This window comes from Gopherus flavomarginatus, chromosome 9 (assembly GCF_025201925.1).
Source record: "Gopherus flavomarginatus isolate rGopFla2 chromosome 9, rGopFla2.mat.asm, whole genome shotgun sequence".
Taxonomy (NCBI): Eukaryota; Metazoa; Chordata; order Testudines; family Testudinidae; genus Gopherus; species Gopherus flavomarginatus.
Genome location: NC_066625.1, coordinates 35,625,529 through 35,642,076, shown reverse-complemented (window position 1 = coordinate 35,642,076; position 16,548 = coordinate 35,625,529). Strand labels below are relative to the sequence as shown.

At 53.6% G+C, this 16,548-nt stretch overlaps 1 protein-coding gene across 2 annotated transcripts; it reads right to left on the bottom strand.

Moving 5' to 3' along the window:
- Positions 1–5,664: 5,664 nt before the first annotated feature.
- NME4 (NME/NM23 nucleoside diphosphate kinase 4) lies at positions 5,665–15,580 on the bottom strand. Of its 2 annotated transcripts, XM_050968484.1 has the most exons (5): positions 15,427–15,580; positions 9,320–9,450; positions 8,285–8,386; positions 6,534–6,646; positions 5,665–6,098 (listed from the first exon to the last, which is right to left on the bottom strand). In XM_050968484.1, the coding sequence occupies exons 1-5, from the start codon at positions 15,572–15,574 to the stop codon at positions 5,978–5,980; spliced, it is 615 nt and encodes a 204-aa protein (XP_050824441.1). In that variant the 5' UTR covers positions 15,575–15,580; the 3' UTR covers positions 5,665–5,977. The 2 variants fall into 2 exon arrangements, with proteins under 2 accessions (XP_050824441.1, XP_050824443.1); XM_050968486.1 differs by lacking the exon at positions 8,285–8,386.
- Positions 15,581–16,548: the final 968 nt, after the last annotated feature.

The following is a 16,548-nucleotide window of genomic DNA, read 5'->3' as shown; positions in this document are numbered from 1 at the left end:
GACCTTCCGGCACTGCTAGGCTGGGCTGGATTAGAACCAACACCCGCAGGTGAGGGAGAGTAGCTCTTATCTAGTAGTTAGAGCACAGGAGGTTCTTAGAGTTTAATGCCAGAAGGGATCATTCTGATCATCTAGTCCAGGGGTTCTCAAACTTCATTGCACCGTGACCCCCTTCTGACAACAAAAATTACTACATGACCCCAGGCATTAGCTTCGGCCCTGGGCTCCAGCAAGTCTAACAGCACCTGAAAGAACACTGAACTGGGGGAGGAATCCTGGCGGGGAAGCTTCCCTCCACTAAAGACTGCAAAAAGCAAGTGGTGAGAAAAACCTTTCCTTTTAACTCATTTAGCTTTTAAAGTTAGATATCAGTTTGCATTTTCTTTTTTTTCTTTGTAACCAATTCTGACTTTTATGTCTCATTACTTGTAATCACTTAACATCTATCTATTGAGAGTTAATAAACTTTATTTTATTGTTTTGTCTAAACTAATGTGTTTGGATTGAAGTGCTGAGGAACCTCCACTTGAAATGACCTATCCTTGAGAGGGTTTGTGCATATCATTATCTGTTAATGAAATTATGGACTTTCTATGAGCTTGTATTGTCCAGAAGGAGAGAGTTGGGCACTACACAATGCATATTTCTGGGCACAAATCTGGGACTGGGAGTTCGCTGATGTCCTTCTGCAATATAATTCAGGAATGGCTGGCTAGAAGCACTCTTATAATTCAGCTGGGAATGATTTTGAATGCTGGAGGGTGTGTGAGAGCAGGCCAGGAGTGGTTGGTCTCACAACAAAGCAGTGTAAAAAGCACCCGAGACTGGAGAATTGAGGTGACACAGCTCTCTATCAGTCCAGCTTGTACTCTGGGTAATGTCATAGGAGGTCATGCTTAACTAACTGCTGCAGTTCTGGGAACGTAATGCTGCCAGGGTGAATAAGGGATATTCAGAGGCTACAGAATATTTAGACTTTCAAAAGTTGGTGGACGGGTTTTGAAAAGAGTATTTGCTGATGTTACTGAAGTCTGAGTTGCAGCAAACAGCAAGGAACACTGCAATCTGATTCCTAAGGATTTGGAGTGTTTTATAGGATTGGGGGGTGGAAGGCAAATGCAGCTCAATCCCTAGGTGAGAAAGTTACAGTTGAGACCCTCTAATAGATGTTCAAGTAAAAGCCTAAATGGTTGAAGATGGGAAATTTGCAGTTCCAGCACGAGCCCTGCCTCTGCACCCACTTCCTTCCCTCTCTCCACTTGTGGGCTGGAGCCCTGCACTGATCCCCAGAGAAAGCCATCCCTCTGTTTTGCTGGGTGTATGATCTCCATTCGTATGGTATTTAGCTGTAGACCAGGGGTTCTGAAACTGGAGGTTGGGGCCCCTCAGGGGATCGTGAGGTTATTATGTGGGGGGTCACGAGCGGTCAGACTCCACCCCAAAGCCCACTTTGCCTCCAGCATTTATAATGGTGTTAAATATATAAAAAGTGTTTTTAATTTAAAAGGAGGTTGCACACAGAGGCTTGCGATGTGAAAGGGGTAACCAGTACAAAAGCTTGAGAATCACTGCGTAGACCAGGCTCCTACCCTTCCAACCTCTACTGGGAAACAGAATGTAATTGCAAGCTGACAGAACACAACTGATTGCTGGAGCAATACACAGGACCCAGAGGAACTAGATAGCGGAATAAGAGACACACTGGGTGTATTCAACCTCTTTGGGCTATAACACATGACTTGTTGATTGACCTGAATGGGCCTGCACTCTGGCAGTGACAGATGCTGGCTGCAGTCTCAGAAGGTAGCAGGACTTCTACACAGCCTGCTGTCTCATGGGTCTGTGGCCATTATTTGTGGCATGGAGGAGGTCTCTGGAGTGTGTGTGGTGGGAATTCACAGTTCCTCAAGGGAGAGTGAAAGCAGGAGGTACGGTGGGGTTTCCAGGCCATGTAAGGAGGAGAGAAAAGGAAGATGGGCTCTCCAGTCCATCGTGGGATGGTGGATGAAGGAGGGCGTCAGGACTGCATATAACAGGTAAGATATTTTATTGATTTGGATCGAAACTCTCCACCCCAAAGAAGGGCCCTTCCAGGCAGTGCCTGTGCCATAGATTTGTAAGAGGCATTACAAACCACAGCCCGTGAAATCAGCAGCATTTTCCCTTCCCCACCCCAGCTACATCTTATTCTAATCAGCAGCATGGATCAGAACTCCCCTTCCACCTGTACAGACTCAGCTCCCCTGCACTGCCCCCTCAACAGGTCTGGAGGGTCACCAGGTTTAGGCTGTTCTGGACGTTGGTTGGAGGATGACTCCTTTCTGCCTGAAGGAAAAGGAAACGACACAGAGAGCACTTTGCCAGCTGTTGCCTCTGTGTTGTACGCTTCAGATTGTGAGCACTCAGTGACAGGAACTGTCTCATGCTATGCGTCTGGGCAGTGCCCAGCACAAAGGGGCTTTGATTTCAGCTGGAGCCTCTGGCCACTATCATCAATTTAAACAATATCAGCAAGTAGGTTACATCAGGAGCTCCCCTGATCATCTCAGTCATGGCAGCATGATTCAGGGGGAAAGGGGGCTTCTCCAGCAGGAAGCTTCAGTGAAGACTTTGCTTCAGTCTTCACGGCTGAGGATGTTAGGGAGACCCCCAAACCTGAGCTGGCTTTTGTAGGTGACAAATCTGAGGAACTGTCACAGATTGAAGTGTCACTAGAGGAGGTTTGGAATTAACCGATAAACTTTACAGTAACAAGTCACCGGGACCAGATGGCATTCACCCAAGAGTTCTGAAAGAAATCAAATGTGAAGTTGCGGAACTATTAACTAAGGTTTGTAACCTGTCCCTTAAATCAACTTCGGTACCCAATGCCTGGAAGTTAGCTAATGCAACGCCAATATTTAAAAAGGGCTCTAGAGGTGATCCCAGCAATTACAGACCGATAAGTCTAATATCGGTACCAGGCAAATTAGTCGAAACAATAGTTAAGAATAAAATTGTCAGACACATAGAAAAACAAATTGTTGAGCAATAGTCAACGTGGTTTCTGTAAAGGGAAATCGTGTCTTACTAATCTATTAGAGTTCTTTGAAGGGGTCAACAAACATGTGGACAAGGGGGATCCAGTGGACATAGTGTACTTAGATTTCCAGAAAGCCTTTGACAAGGTCCCCCATCAAAGGTTCTTACGTAAATTAAGCTGTCATGGGATAAAAGGGAAGGTCCTTTCATGGACTGAGAACTGGTTAAAAGACAGGGAACAAAGGGTAGGAATTAATGGTAAATTCTCAGAATGGACAGGGGTAACTACTGGTGTTCCCCAAGGGTCAGTCCTAGAACCAATCCTATTCAATTTATTCATAAATGATCTGGAGAAAGGGGTAAACAGTGAGGTGGCAAAGTTTGCAGATGATACTAAACTACTCAAGATAGTTAAGACCAAAGCAAATTGTGAAGAACTTCAAAAAGATCTCACAAAACTAAGTGATTGGGCAACAAAATGGCAAATGAAATTTAATGTGGATAAATGTAAAGTAATGCACATGGGGAAAAAATAACCCCAACTATACATACAATATGATGGGGGCTAATTTTGCTACAACGAGTCAGGAAAAAGATCTTGGAGTCATCGTGGATAGTTCTCTGAAAATGTCCACGCAGTGTGCAGAGACCGTCAAAAAAGCAAACAGAATGTTAGGAATCATTAAAAAGGGGATAGAGAATAAGACTGAGAATATATTATTGCCCTTATTTAAATCCATGATATACCCACATCTTGAATACTGTATACAGATGTGGTCTCCTCACCTCAAAACAGATATTCTAGCACTAGAAAAGGTTCAGAAAAGGGCAACTAAAATGATTAGGGGTTTGGAGAGGGACCCATATGAGGAAAGATTAAAGAGGCTAGGACTCTTCAGCTTGGAAAAGAGGAGACTGAGGGGGGATATGATAGAGGTATATAAAATCATGAGTGATGTGGAGAAAGTGGATAAGGAAAAGTTATTTTCTTATTCCCATAATACACGAACTAGGGGTCACCAAATGAAATTAATAGGTAGCAGGTTTAAAACAAATAAAAGGAAGTTCTTCTTCACGCAGCACACAGTGAACCTGTGGAACTCCTTATCTGAGGAGGTTGTGAAGGCTGGGACTATAACAGTGTTTAAAAGAGAACTGGATAAATTCATGGTGGTGAAGTCCATAAATGGCTATTAGCCAGGATGGGTAAAGAATGGTGTCCCTCGCCTCTGTTCGTCAGAGGATGGAGATGGATGGCAGGAGAGTGATCACTTGATCATTGCCTGTTAGGTTCACTCCCTCTGGGGCACCTGGCATTGGCCACTGTCAGTAGACAGATACTGGGCTAGATGGACCTTTGGTCTTACCTGGTACGGCCGTTCTTATGTTCTTATGTTCTTAAGGTCCCAGGCTGCTGGCAGCTTTTGAGCTCCTGCGATATGAGATACTGTAGTTTTTGTAGTCACAGTGGGATGGTGGGACAAGTGGATGATAAATCTTCGCTTACTATGGAGTGGGTGGCTGCTTCACTCTTCAAAACGTGGGCCTGTGGCCCATAGTAAACATGAACAGAGGGTACTGTGGGCAAGACAAAGGGGTGTCTAGCCTATATGTGGATGGCAGAAATCTCCATCAGCATCAGATCCTCTATGACAGAAGGAGTTAATGAGAAGACAAGACAGCTTATTATCACTTGACCACAGCCACAGCAAAATCCTGAGTAGTCGAACTGTATTAACAGTAAAACCACCAGGCCACACTGCTACACCTCTGAGCTCAGCATCACCCAATGCAAAGATTTGCAATCATACTGAACTTGGGGGGAAAAATCAGCAAAGGTCTCTAAGCGCACAAGCAGCAGAAACCACAACAGGACAGACAAGCACCATGCCACCCCCGTTAGCATTTCCTGAGTCAGAGTGGTAGAGGCCCTGGAAGTACTATGGGATGTCTGTGCCCCTTGTGGATTGCGAAATCAAGTGACAAACACCTGGGGCCATTCTGCACTGGTGTGGTCAATATATCACTCGAGGAGAGCAACTGCCCAGGAGGCCTAGAGCATGTGTCAGTCCAGCCAACACTCGGAATGAGAAGATCCACAGACCCCAAACCATCTCTTTAGCTAGCTTTCCTTGCTGGACTAGGTCACTGAGAAGGCTGTGGCACAGATGCACACACAGGTGGTCTCATAGCTATGGAGCAGGACGCGTTACCCAGGTGGATTCTGTTGGATCCAGTTGATGGAGCTGTCCCCCAAAGGTTCTGCTCACCGCCAGACAGATTCCCAGAGTGTCAAGACAGGCAGCTGCTCCTCCTATTCCACAGCCCACCTGCAGAATCCCACCAGGCTCAGCCCTATCCACTCTCCTGCTCTGCGTCTCTGTCCTACCACTAGGGCGCATTGCCAAGCTCAAATCAGCTGCCAATATGCTGCTAGATATGGGGGACAGTGCCAACTACCCAGCTACCTCAGACTGTTCCACAATAATAGATCTAGGAAAAATCAGGGGTTTGGACTGGGTTGCCCCTTGGCTACTCCATTTATGTGGCATATTACAACAGAGGTGGTTGCTGGCCCCACAAGCACTTCCAACCTCACCCCACAAGAAAGGCAAGAAAACAAAAGAGGAAGGGAAACCAGAGTCACATTTGTAACAAATTAGATTTTAATATGAATCCTTCAAGGACTTAACCCCATCGTTCTTCCTTCAAGCACATCAGATCCCCAAAGGTTTATTGGCACTAGGCTGACAAGAGGAGCAAGTCTGCCACATCTGGTAGCCAGCAGGGTGAAGGGAGGTACAGCCCTCTAGTAGAGTCAACGCGAAGGAAGCGTGGCCTCCACTCTGCAGCGTCAGGACCTGTGGCACGCTCGCTGGGCCCCGAGGAACTACAGAAAGGCAACGCTGTCAGAGGTAGTAGATCCTGGGTCAGGCAACGTGGACAGGAGAGGCCTTCAGAGCTGATAAGTGTTACTGTAGTCACAGCAGTCCCATTCCACCAACTCGTTGCTGTGAAACCACAAACTGATCTCCCTCTGGGCCGTCTCCACTGAGTCACTGGCGTGAACGACGTTCCTGCAGCCAAGAGAAACCCGCGATAAGGATGGCAGATATGCAGCCTCAAGGGCACAACCTGGGTGCCGCTGGGAACATGGTCCTGCAGCTGAGACCCTTCCCCTTGCCTCTGGCCACCACAAATGGATGATATGCTCATATCATAGCCTTGGTCACTTAAGTGTTACTTCATTCCTCCCCAGCATCTCCCCACAGTTTCATTAGCTACCCTCCCTATGAGTACTTTCTCCTCACTCCATGCCACTGGGATGGGGCAACTGGCCCTCTACAGTAATGCTGTCCACAGATGGGTCTACAGGAGGCTCAAGACACAGACTGTCTCAGATGCCAGGGTGCTGCCAAGGAGGTTCAGGTCTGTGGGACTGCCCAGCATGGCACATGGCACTGCCCAGCATGCTGGAGTTAGTTGGCTGGCTGGCTCGGTGTGGTTTGTACCTGCTGACGTGGATGCTGAAATCTCCTCGGATCGTCCCAGGCTTGGCTTCAGCGGAGTCGGTATCTCCTACCATGGCCCTGGAAGTCCTGACCACGTTGTAACCTTCCCATACCTGCAATACACACAGGCTGTGTGAGCTGAGACAGGGCAAGCTGCACAGAAACTCTCATTCCACAACCACTGTGGGGAGACTGAACTCTGCTCCAGCAGCCAAACTGGGTGCCCCCTTCAGGTCCGATCTCAGGGCCATGAACTGGTCTATGCAGACTGTCTGGGTCTTGCAGAAGAGGGTTGAGTACTGGGAAAGGCCGGGATGCCTGGGATCATGTTGAGCTCCTCGGGCCCATCAGACTCCTCCTACCTGGTGTGAAAGAAGCAGAGTGGGACAGCCAGCCAGGCACAAGGCAGGGGAGGGCCACGCCAAGCTTAGCCACAGCGCAGAGTCCTGGGCCTACACTGGCAGCATTGGCACTGTGAGCGCTGATTCTGTGGGGGAAGGGAGCGGAGCAGAGGACAGAGACAGTGTGATGTGCGGGGACGAAAAATGAACGGAAACCAAGGTCAAAGCCAAAAGGGCTGAGCGAGTGTCAAAGCAGCAAGATCTGGGCCTGGGTGAGGGGCTGCACCTGGGACTGATGTCACCACAGGCTTCCCCACCCATCATGATCCTAAGCCCCTCCGCAGGTCACTGGAGCAAGGGGCTTTCATGGTGTTTACACTGAAGCTTCACCCAGCTGGGGCGGGCACATAAGGCTGGTCATCCTCACTTTCCAATTCCCGTGCTCATGGGGGACAGGTGCTGGTTCCCAGCACAGCAAGGGAAGGTCCCAGGTCCACCCAATATATGGTCCCCTGTATTGCACTGGGCAGGAAACATTCTCCACTTGCACCTGGGCCGTGCTTAATTTGTAATGCAAGAGGTGCGGGGGCTCAAGCAATTGTCTTATATCCACAAGTGACACAGAAAGCCCAGAGGTGCCGAGGCTCTGAAGTGGCATCCCCAGAGGCATAGGCGCCAACTTTTTCTAGCGCCAGTGGGTGCCTGTGCCCCCCCTGCCCCGGCCCCACCTCAATTCCACCCCATCCCTTCCCCTGGCACCACCTCCATTCCTACCCCATCCCCAAAGTCCCCACCCTAACTCCGCCCCCTCCCTGCCCCTATTGGATCCCTTCCCCAAATCCCTGCCCCGGACCCACCTCTTTCCCCAGTGTGCTGCGTTCCCCCTCCTCTCCCCTTCCTTCCTGCCCTGTGAATCAGCTGTTTCATGGCACTAGCGAGAAGCAGGACGCGGCAGCGTGCTCATGGAGGAGGTGGAGGTGAGCTGGAGCGGGGGACTGGGTGGTGCCACGAGGAGCTGCCGGTGGATGCTGAGCACCCACCAATTTTTTTCTGTGAGTGCTCCAGCCCTGGAGCATCCACGGAGTTGGCGCCTATGCCCAGAGGTGCTGGGGCTCTGAACAGCCAGTTCCAGAGGTGCCGGGGCTCAGCCCTGGCACAAATTAAGCACTGGATCTGGGGCTGAACAAACCGACTTTAGAAACCAAAGCCCCAGAGAAGGTGGATTCCAGGACAGAACGTGTTGGAAGATTCCCTTTCATTGAGAGAAATCAACAATGAAACTAAAGTAATGTCCTACATCCCCATCCCCACCCATCACCTTTAACCCACCCCACCCTTCCCCTGTGCCCTTCCCCCACACCCTTTGCCCCTAACCACACGCACACACGTCAACTGGGCTTGCAGCCTTACCATGGCAACCACTGGGCCTGAGGTCATGTAATGGATCAGTGCTGGGTAGAAGGGCTTCCTCCGCAGCTCATGGTAATGTTCTGCCAAGAGCCCCTCATTGGCCTGGAAGAAGGGGGGACCCCAAAGTAAGAAGCAAGCCCTGAGCCCAAGATAGGACCCAATGGGAAATCAATACCCCCTCCCTATGGCCAGAAGAGAGAGTTCATCCAGCAACTCCCAGTACTCAGTGTCTCCTCTGCACCTTCCTTGTGCAGAGAGTGGCTCTACCCAGATTTCTGGGGGAGCTGCAGAGGCAGGAGCCGCTGATCAAACAACTTCAGTTCTTGTTTGTCCCATTGCACCAATGAAGGGGGTGTCTCATTGCCTCTGGCCACAATTTGTGGATCCGAGGGGGTGGAGTGGGGACTTAGAGGTCAGTGGACAAAGGGTTAATGGACTGGACTCACACCCCAGCAGATTCTGGTTCAAATCACCAAGGAGCTTAGCCTGGAGAACTCTGTCTAATCCCTAGCGGGCCTGTATTCATACCACGAAACAGCATACTAGTGGCAATTGCCTCTGGCTCAGAAAGCCTGAAACTGGAATAGCATGGGGCAGCTGGCCAGGATTTAAGGGCAAGGACAGAGTTGGGGCTTGCAGGATTGCAATAATGGAGGCCAGGCGATGCAGGGGAGAGGTTGTGGGAGATGTGGGGGTGAGGCTCAAGCCTGCAATAGTGGAGTGTAGAGGGACAGAACTGGCAGGGAATGGAGCGCCAGAGCTGCAGGATGCGTTGGGAGACACTTACGCTCCGGACTGGACCAGCAGGGGGTGCTGAGGGCCATGTTCGAGCTATGACTCTTGGGGAAGGTTAGACAGCTCCTGCCATCATGGCCTGGCTCAGGCCAGCATTGATAGTACCTCACTTCCATCAGAACAGAAATCCAGGCCATGTTTTAACGTCCCCCTGCCATCTAGCTGGTCTGTCCAGGTCTCTAGTCACCTGGCCCGGGAACAGAAAACCAGGCTGTCCTCTGGGATGTGGCAGGCAGGTACCTGGAGCAGCTTCATGCCAACTAGCTTGAATCCGCGCCTCTCAAAGCGCTTGATCACGTCACCGACCAGCTTCCTCTGCACTCCATCTGGCTTCACCGCCACCAGCGTCCGCTCCTGGATCCCCGGGATCCCTAATGGGCAGCAAGAAAGGGAGAAGGGCAGGTTACAGCCCAGGTCACCTGTCCATAAACACAGTGAAACTGGGAACCATCCTTCTCCCAGCAGCTGCACAGGGAGCCCTGCAAGGACCCGACCAGGGAACAGGAGTTACTGGTTTCACTCTGCAGCTGGTTATGCCGCTCAGACCCGTGGTGTCGGCAGGAGGAGCCAGAAGTTGGAGCAGGATTCCCAGCACTGCCTGAGTTTTGCTGCCTGGCCCCACCTGGGCAATGCAGGATGGGTAGGTTTCTCTCACAGGGTTGGCTCCCACAAGGTGCTGAGCATCCACTGGTCCTGCAATGGGAGCTGTGGGTGCTTGGCATCTCTCACGACTGAGGATTGGGAACAATTTAAGGAATCTGAGCCCTTCAAAAATCCCCCTGGGGCAGCAGCAGATGGACAAGCCCAGGCGCTCAGATACCATGGTGATGGGCACAACATCAGTACCCTGCTGGCACATGAAGAGAGTGGGTGTGCGGGGCCAAAGAGCAGAAACTCCTGGAGCAAGAGCTCAGAATACAGGATCTGGAAGATCAACACCTGTTCCTAGAACCACCCAGCAAACCCTTACTCTAGGCAGACACGGTGTTGGGGACAGTGCACTCAGTCATCGCCAGCATGGATCTTGTGGGTGTTAATGAAAGGACTGACCAAGCCAAGCAGCAGGCTCAAGGGAGTTAACCTCACTCCCCACCTATCTGTAACCGTCCAATTGTTCAAGTGCACTGCAAGATTCCCACCTCCTTCTGAAGGAAGATGGCACTAGCTGCAGCTAGTGGTAAGATGCCGGACCAGCGGGACCAATGGGTAGATGCGGGATGGAAAATCCTCTGGGATACTGGGCAGCACGGTGCACATTACCCATGGGCATCAGCAGATCAGGAATGCCCTCTCCCTGGGGGCCCTGCCAGCCTGGAGACCTGCCAGCATTGCTCTGCAGTCAATACCCTGCGAGGACAAGCCAATCGCAGCAGCCCAACCAGAGCACAGGATGCAAACATCGTTCCTGCTCAGTGAGGAGTCACAGCCCTGGGAGCTGGGCTCAGGCCCCCAAGAGCCAGAGGGCGGGACTCTCCTGCAGTCAGTGCAAAGGCACAGGGGTCAGAGCCTTGGGGGCTGGTTGTTAGGAAAGGCAGGCAGTGCCTTGGGGCTGACCTGCAGAAGTGATGTACAGCAGATAGAGCACAGGCCTGGGAGTCAGAATCCCTGGGCCTATGCCCAGCTCTGTCACTGACTTGCAGGAAGTCATATCACCGCTCCATGTCTCAGTTTCTTCATCAGCACAATAAGGAGAATGACACTGACCCACCAGGCTGAGACTGACTTTGTTAGTGTCTGCAAAGGGCTTTTAGCTCCTTGGATGGTAGGTACCAGGGAAGGGTGCCTGGCCAAGAGGTACCCCCCTCTGCCTTGTGCCCTTTGCTGGCCTGCCTGAGGGTATACCTGTCCAGAAAGCAGGGAGGCTTATGGTGGTTGAGTGTGGGCAGAGACAGTTACTGTGGTCTCAGGAGCCTCAGCTCTCAAAGCAGGGCAGTATCCTCACCTCCATTTTAGAGGGGGAAAGACACAGGGAGGACAAGTAACTTGCCCAAGATCACCCAACCACACAGCCAAGAATAGAACCAGGTCTCCGGAGTCCCTGTCCAGTGCTCCACTCACTAGGCCACACTGCCTCAAATGCAACATTCCCTTCCCAGAGTAGCTACAAGCCTGTGACTACACAAGGTGCAACTGGGGCTGGACTGCTCAGACTGGAGCCTGCAGCCAGAGGCACAGGCCGCAGCAGCAGCGCTAGCAGCCCCCCTTCCTCAGCCCTCACTTCTGCTCAGTGCCAGCACCAGGCTCCTGCAGAGCAAGCCCCTAGGGCCATGGGACGTGCAGAGAAGAATGTCCCTCTTGCTCTCTGCTGGCAGCGAGGGACACCACTCCAGCTGGATCATCTTCACCTATTCACACACCTCACCTTTTGGAACTACAACATATCCCTAAGCCAAATCTCTAGTCACCAGCTGGAACTATTGAGGGCTGCGGTGCCTTGTATCCTGCAGTCACTGCATCAGCTGGAAGGGCCTGGCTCAGCCAGGGAACACAGAGGGGTGAGAGAGAGGCAGCTGGTGCTCAGTTCCCCTTTGCTGGTGACTCTCTGCAGTGAGAGAGCACAGGGAGCACAGACCAGGCAGGAGGGAAGATTTCTGGATCCAATAGGAGCTTACAATTGGAGCTCCCCATGCAAGAGCCAGGTGGGGAGAGATGACATGTGCAGGAAGCCCCTGGGCCTACCAGGAGTTTGCAGGGTCTTCAGACTGAGGAATGGTTTCTGTGCCCCCCCGTCCCCTCTCAGCTTAGCCCCTACCCCGCAGGACTACTGCTTTGGCTGAACTAGCAATGGGCTGGGCTTGGGCTTGGAGCTGTGTCAAGGCTGCAGGGAGCCGGAGAAACAAGCCACTGTGCTAAGTGCTCCCGAATAGGGGGAGCACGAAGCATAGCAGCCTGCAGCATCTCTGTGGGAAGAGCTACTAAGCAGGAGCCACGGTGCCAGCCTCCAACAAACAGCTGCAGACACCACTCCAGTCTCCTTCCCACCCAGATCGCTGCCCTCCACTGCCTCCCCATAGCCCACCCCCCACTATCCAGGCTGAATTCTTCACTTTCAGCTCTGCCATCTGGCCCATTGCCTTGCCCCTACTCTGCCAGTCTGGGCAGCCCAATTATTTCCTTCTCCCACTCCTGTCTCATAGGGGGCACCCTTCATTCCCTTCTGCATGAGGTGACCTGACCACCCCAGCTCACCAAGGCAGAACCTTCCCTCTCTTCCCTGACTCCTACCATGGGTCAGGGGGAGGGGAGTGTATGAGGGATTTCCACTCCAGCTTCCTGAGACCTCCTGGCTCATAGGTCTGATTGCTGGGACAGTGCCTGGCTAGATTTGTGTGTATTGTACCAGAGGGAGCACATGGGCCAAGCTAGCCATTCCCCAGGATATGGGAAGACATCTTCCTGCAGGATTCCCCCCCCAATTACCAAGCAAAGGGGATCCCACCTGTCCCCTTTCAGACAGCTGAGGCTCAGCTGTCTGCTAATTGGAAGGAACCAAGCTGGAGGCCTCATGGGACTCATCTGTTTCCAAGCTCAGCCCCTTGGTATTAACCAGTGACTCCCAAGGCCAGGCCTGGGTTCAGCCAGCTCCATGGGGAAGGGACACAGTTCTTTAGATCTCGCTCCAGCCTGCAATCTCTTCCCAGGTGCTGAAAGATGAGTAGCCCCTGGCCTCAGCGGGGGAGACAGGACTCAGGAGGCTTTTGGGTGGGTTTGGACTTGGCTGGGTGTTCTCGCCAGCCACCTCCGAGGGGCTACACAAAATGTATGTGATTTGCATTAAGTTGTGGGGTCCCAACACACTTTACAGGTTGTATGCCAACAAAGAATCAGGTCAGCCACCCCGGGGCAGGCTGCAGCCGCTCCTCTGAACTGGCAACACTAAATAATGGTCCAGGATAGGAAGACCCCACATGGACACAGCCGCATAGCTCTGCCAGCACAATCCCATCGTGCAGACACAGCCTGCACCCCTGGAAGGGGTTTTTCCATGGATGTAGGACCACCACCTCCCCAGAGGAAATTAGCTCTGGCAATGGACACTCTGCCCTCGACACAGCTGCATCTACACTGGGGGGTAGGTCAGCATAGCAACATGGTTTATTCACATCTGACAGGCTATGTCGACATGACTTTTAAAGTCAGACCAAGCCGAAGGCTCATCCCATCTCCACTGAAAAGCAGAGGGAGAATTGATGGAGGCAGCGGCATGATTCTGTGGTTTGATCATGGAACGGGGGACTCAGGAGACTTGGACATATCTCCCCCTCAGCCCCCTTTGTTTGCCCCACATGTGGCTATAACCCACACAGGCAGAGCTATACTTGAGTGCAGGCTTAAACCCTGTCAGATTCATGGTGTGGACAGTCCTCAGGGACTCCAGTGCCACAGGGTTGGGTCAGACTACATGGTCCCTTCTGGCCTTAGTCTCTGAGTCTCAGCTGGATCCCATCCACACACGCAGGACAAACGAGTCCCAGTAATCAGGGCTAACACACAGTTAGTTCTACGGTGCAGCAAGGCCCATGTCAGAGCTGCACCTTAACTTGGGGCATCACACTTGTGCATTATTTGATGCCCAATTGTTTGCCGAGCTGCAGCTATTGCTGGGTGTTGGGCTGACACAGCTTGGAGCCAGGCTCGAACTGCAGCCAGCTGGTGACTGTAAGCAGAGGCTCCAGTCTAGTGCAGCACAGCACACTTTCAGTAACCGAGGCCTGGCCTATGCTCAGCCCCAGGGCAGTGCACTTTACTTAGACCAGACAGACGGACTGGAGAGGAGAACCTGCTTGCCAAATGAAATACCTGGCCAGCTTGAATCTTTCCCTCATTTGCTAAATTACAGGGGATTTCTGAAAGACCCAAAAGTTTTAAATTCCAGTTTAACTGGAAGGAACTAAAGTTCTCACTTCTCTCAAGCAGAGGCCTTTGCAACAGGAGGAGAGAATACAGGGAAAAGAGGAGTAGGAAGAGCGTGGGATGTAGGACCCACAGAGCCTGTCACCCACAGCCACCTCTCATCCATGGAAAAGGCTCCAGTGTCAGACGCATCCCTAGCCATGGTGCAGGCGCTGGTGCAGGCGGCACTTAGGAGGCTGTGACACTGCTGAAGATGTTGGACCCAGTCTATCCTAGCACTTGCGCTGTTGCTAGCACTAGAGCAGCTGAAAGAAAGGATGTGAATTTTCTAGAGCAGGCACGGCCGGACACATGCCAAATGCAGAGGGGAGTCCAAGGATGGGGGTAGCTTTCATCTTTCGGCCAGCACCGCCCCCTTCATCAACTTGGGAAGGGCTGATTGCATTTAAGCTCCACTGTCTTAAATACTTCCTCTTTCCTCCCAGAAACTTGGAAAACATTCTGGACCCTGACCAGAACACGGAAAACAGGGATCACGCTGGTTGGACAGAGGCATTGAGTGTTCTTGGCCCAGGCAACAGAGGGAGACCCATCAACTTTCTCCACAGTGACAAAGGGACCAGTGCTCAGCATCGAATCCCACCCCCCACTCCGAAGCGCCATTCTGAGGAACAAAATAGAAGTAAACAAACCTGCCTTCTTTGTTCCAGGTTACAGTTTAACCTCCCGATAAAGCAGCATGGGAGAAAAATTTCACCAGGATGCTGTGTGCATTTTTCATTCTAGAGGATTTCATACCCGATTTATAAGCAAGGAGTCCCGGCCCTGAGAACTGGTGGTGGAAGAGGGTCCCAGTGCAAAGCAGCAGCACGATCTGGCAGCCTCAGTCCCTGGAGTTTTAGCCAGCCCCCCTCCCACCGAAAGGGCTGTCGGCCAGCAGATGCCTGGGGCTTGCAGCTCTGGGCACGGGGCTAGCCGGGAGGGAGCAATCGCAGGCGGTGAGATCACAGACCCAGCCAGCTGATGACCCCGCTGAGAAGCAGCAGAGAAGGCACATCCACGGAGGGACTGGAAACCAAAGCAAACAAACTGGAAAGGGGGGAGGTGTTCCCCATGCACGTGGAGATATTGTGCTTACGAGACAAAGGCTAGGAGGGGGCGCCCCGGCCGGCAGCGATCAGAGCAGCGGGGGGCTTTGTTGTTGGTTTGCAGACATGCCCGTCGGGTGCAGAGGGCCAGTCCCGCCGGGCGGCCGGGCTCGGAGCAGCTGGTCCCATTCACACACCAGGGCTCCGCCGGGCTTTGATGCTGCTCGGCGCTGCGATGGGGAGCGGGGCGGGGGTGCGATTGGTGCCTTGCTGGGTAACCCCGAGCGGAGAAACACCCAGCGGGGGGAGCCCCCGGCGCTGCATCTGGGGGATGGGAGGCCGGGAAGCCCCCGGCGCTGCGGGGGGGGGGGGGTCGGCCCCCAGCTCCGCACAGCTCGGACTCACCGGCGCTGTAGGGGCGCCTGGAGCCAGGCCCCAGCGAGCGAGTTGCTGGCGCCTCCGGCTTGAGGCGCTCCGAGCCGGGCGCGGGGCCGCCCAGACTCCGCTGGCCCTGCAGGAGGCTCCTGGCCACGCAGCGCTGGAAGAAGCCCATGATGCGCGGCCCGGCACAGCAGGGCCCAGCCCGGCCGCTGCGCTCGGCTTCCTCAGGCTGGACTTTATAGCCCGCCCCGGCTGGTTCGGGGGGAAGGCCCCCGCCCCCGGCCCGCCCTGGCCCGGCGAGGAACAAGGGAAGTGTCAGGTTTCCGTCCCACCCCTTACAACGGACGCCAGCCCCACAGGCCGCAGCGCCGGCTGCTCCCTCCCTCGCCCCCCTGCACCGGCCTCAGGGGGCCCAAGCTGCTCCCGCCCATTGCATGGAGGATACCAGCCCCCCCGGGCGCACAGCTCCTGCCCTTGGAGTGCAGCAAGTCCAGAGCAGAGCCCACCCCTCTCCACGCAGTCCCCCCCCCTGGGGCGCCCTCCCCTGGAATCCTGCTCAGCCTGGTCACCCCCCAGCTGCCATGGGCCTGTCCTCCTGCTGACCCCTGCACCCAGAGGCCAAGGTGACAGGTACAGCCAGGGCCGGCTCCAGGCCCCAGAGCGCCAAGCGCGTGCTTGGGGTGGCATGCTGCAGGGGGTGCTCTGCTGGTTGCCGGGAGGGCGGCAAGCGGCTCCAGTGGACCTCCTGCAGGCGTGCCTGCGGAGGGTCCGCTGGTCCCGCGGCTCCGGTGGAGCATCCGCAGGCATGCCTGTGGGAGGTCCACCGGAGCCGCGGGACCAGCGGACCCTCCGCAGGGACGCCTATAGGAGGTCCACCGGAGCCCCGGGACCAGTGAGTGGCAGAGTGCCCCCCCGTGGCATGCCGCCATGCTTGGGGCAGCGAAATGGCTAGAGCTGGCCCTGGGCACAGCCCAGGAATCTCCATGAAGGGTTTAGGCTCCCACTGAGCCTCACTTCCCCTTTGCAATGCACGTGGAGGCCCAGCACAGCAAATCCAGTCTGGGTGCAGGTTACCCTAAGGTTGGAGAGCCCTAAAATCCTCAGCCCTTGCAAACCCCCTTGGGAAGAGAGGGCAACTGTCATTCA

What these genes read in the sequence shown, in the direction of transcription:
- NME4 (XM_050968484.1), bottom strand. Translation starts at nt 15,574, where the DNA reads ATGGGCTTCTTCCAGCGCTGCGTGGCCAGGAGCCTCCTGCAGGGCCAG. An exon ending in CAGGCGCCCCTACAGCGCCG is followed by an intron (nt 9,451 to 15,426) that starts GTGAGTCCGAGC and finishes GCTGCCCATTAG; the next exon opens with GGATCCCGGGGATCCAGGAG. An exon ending in TTGGCATGAAGCTGCTCCAG is followed by an intron (nt 8,387 to 9,319) that starts GTACCTGCCTGC and finishes CCCTTCTTCCAG; the next exon opens with GCCAATGAGGGGCTCTTGGC.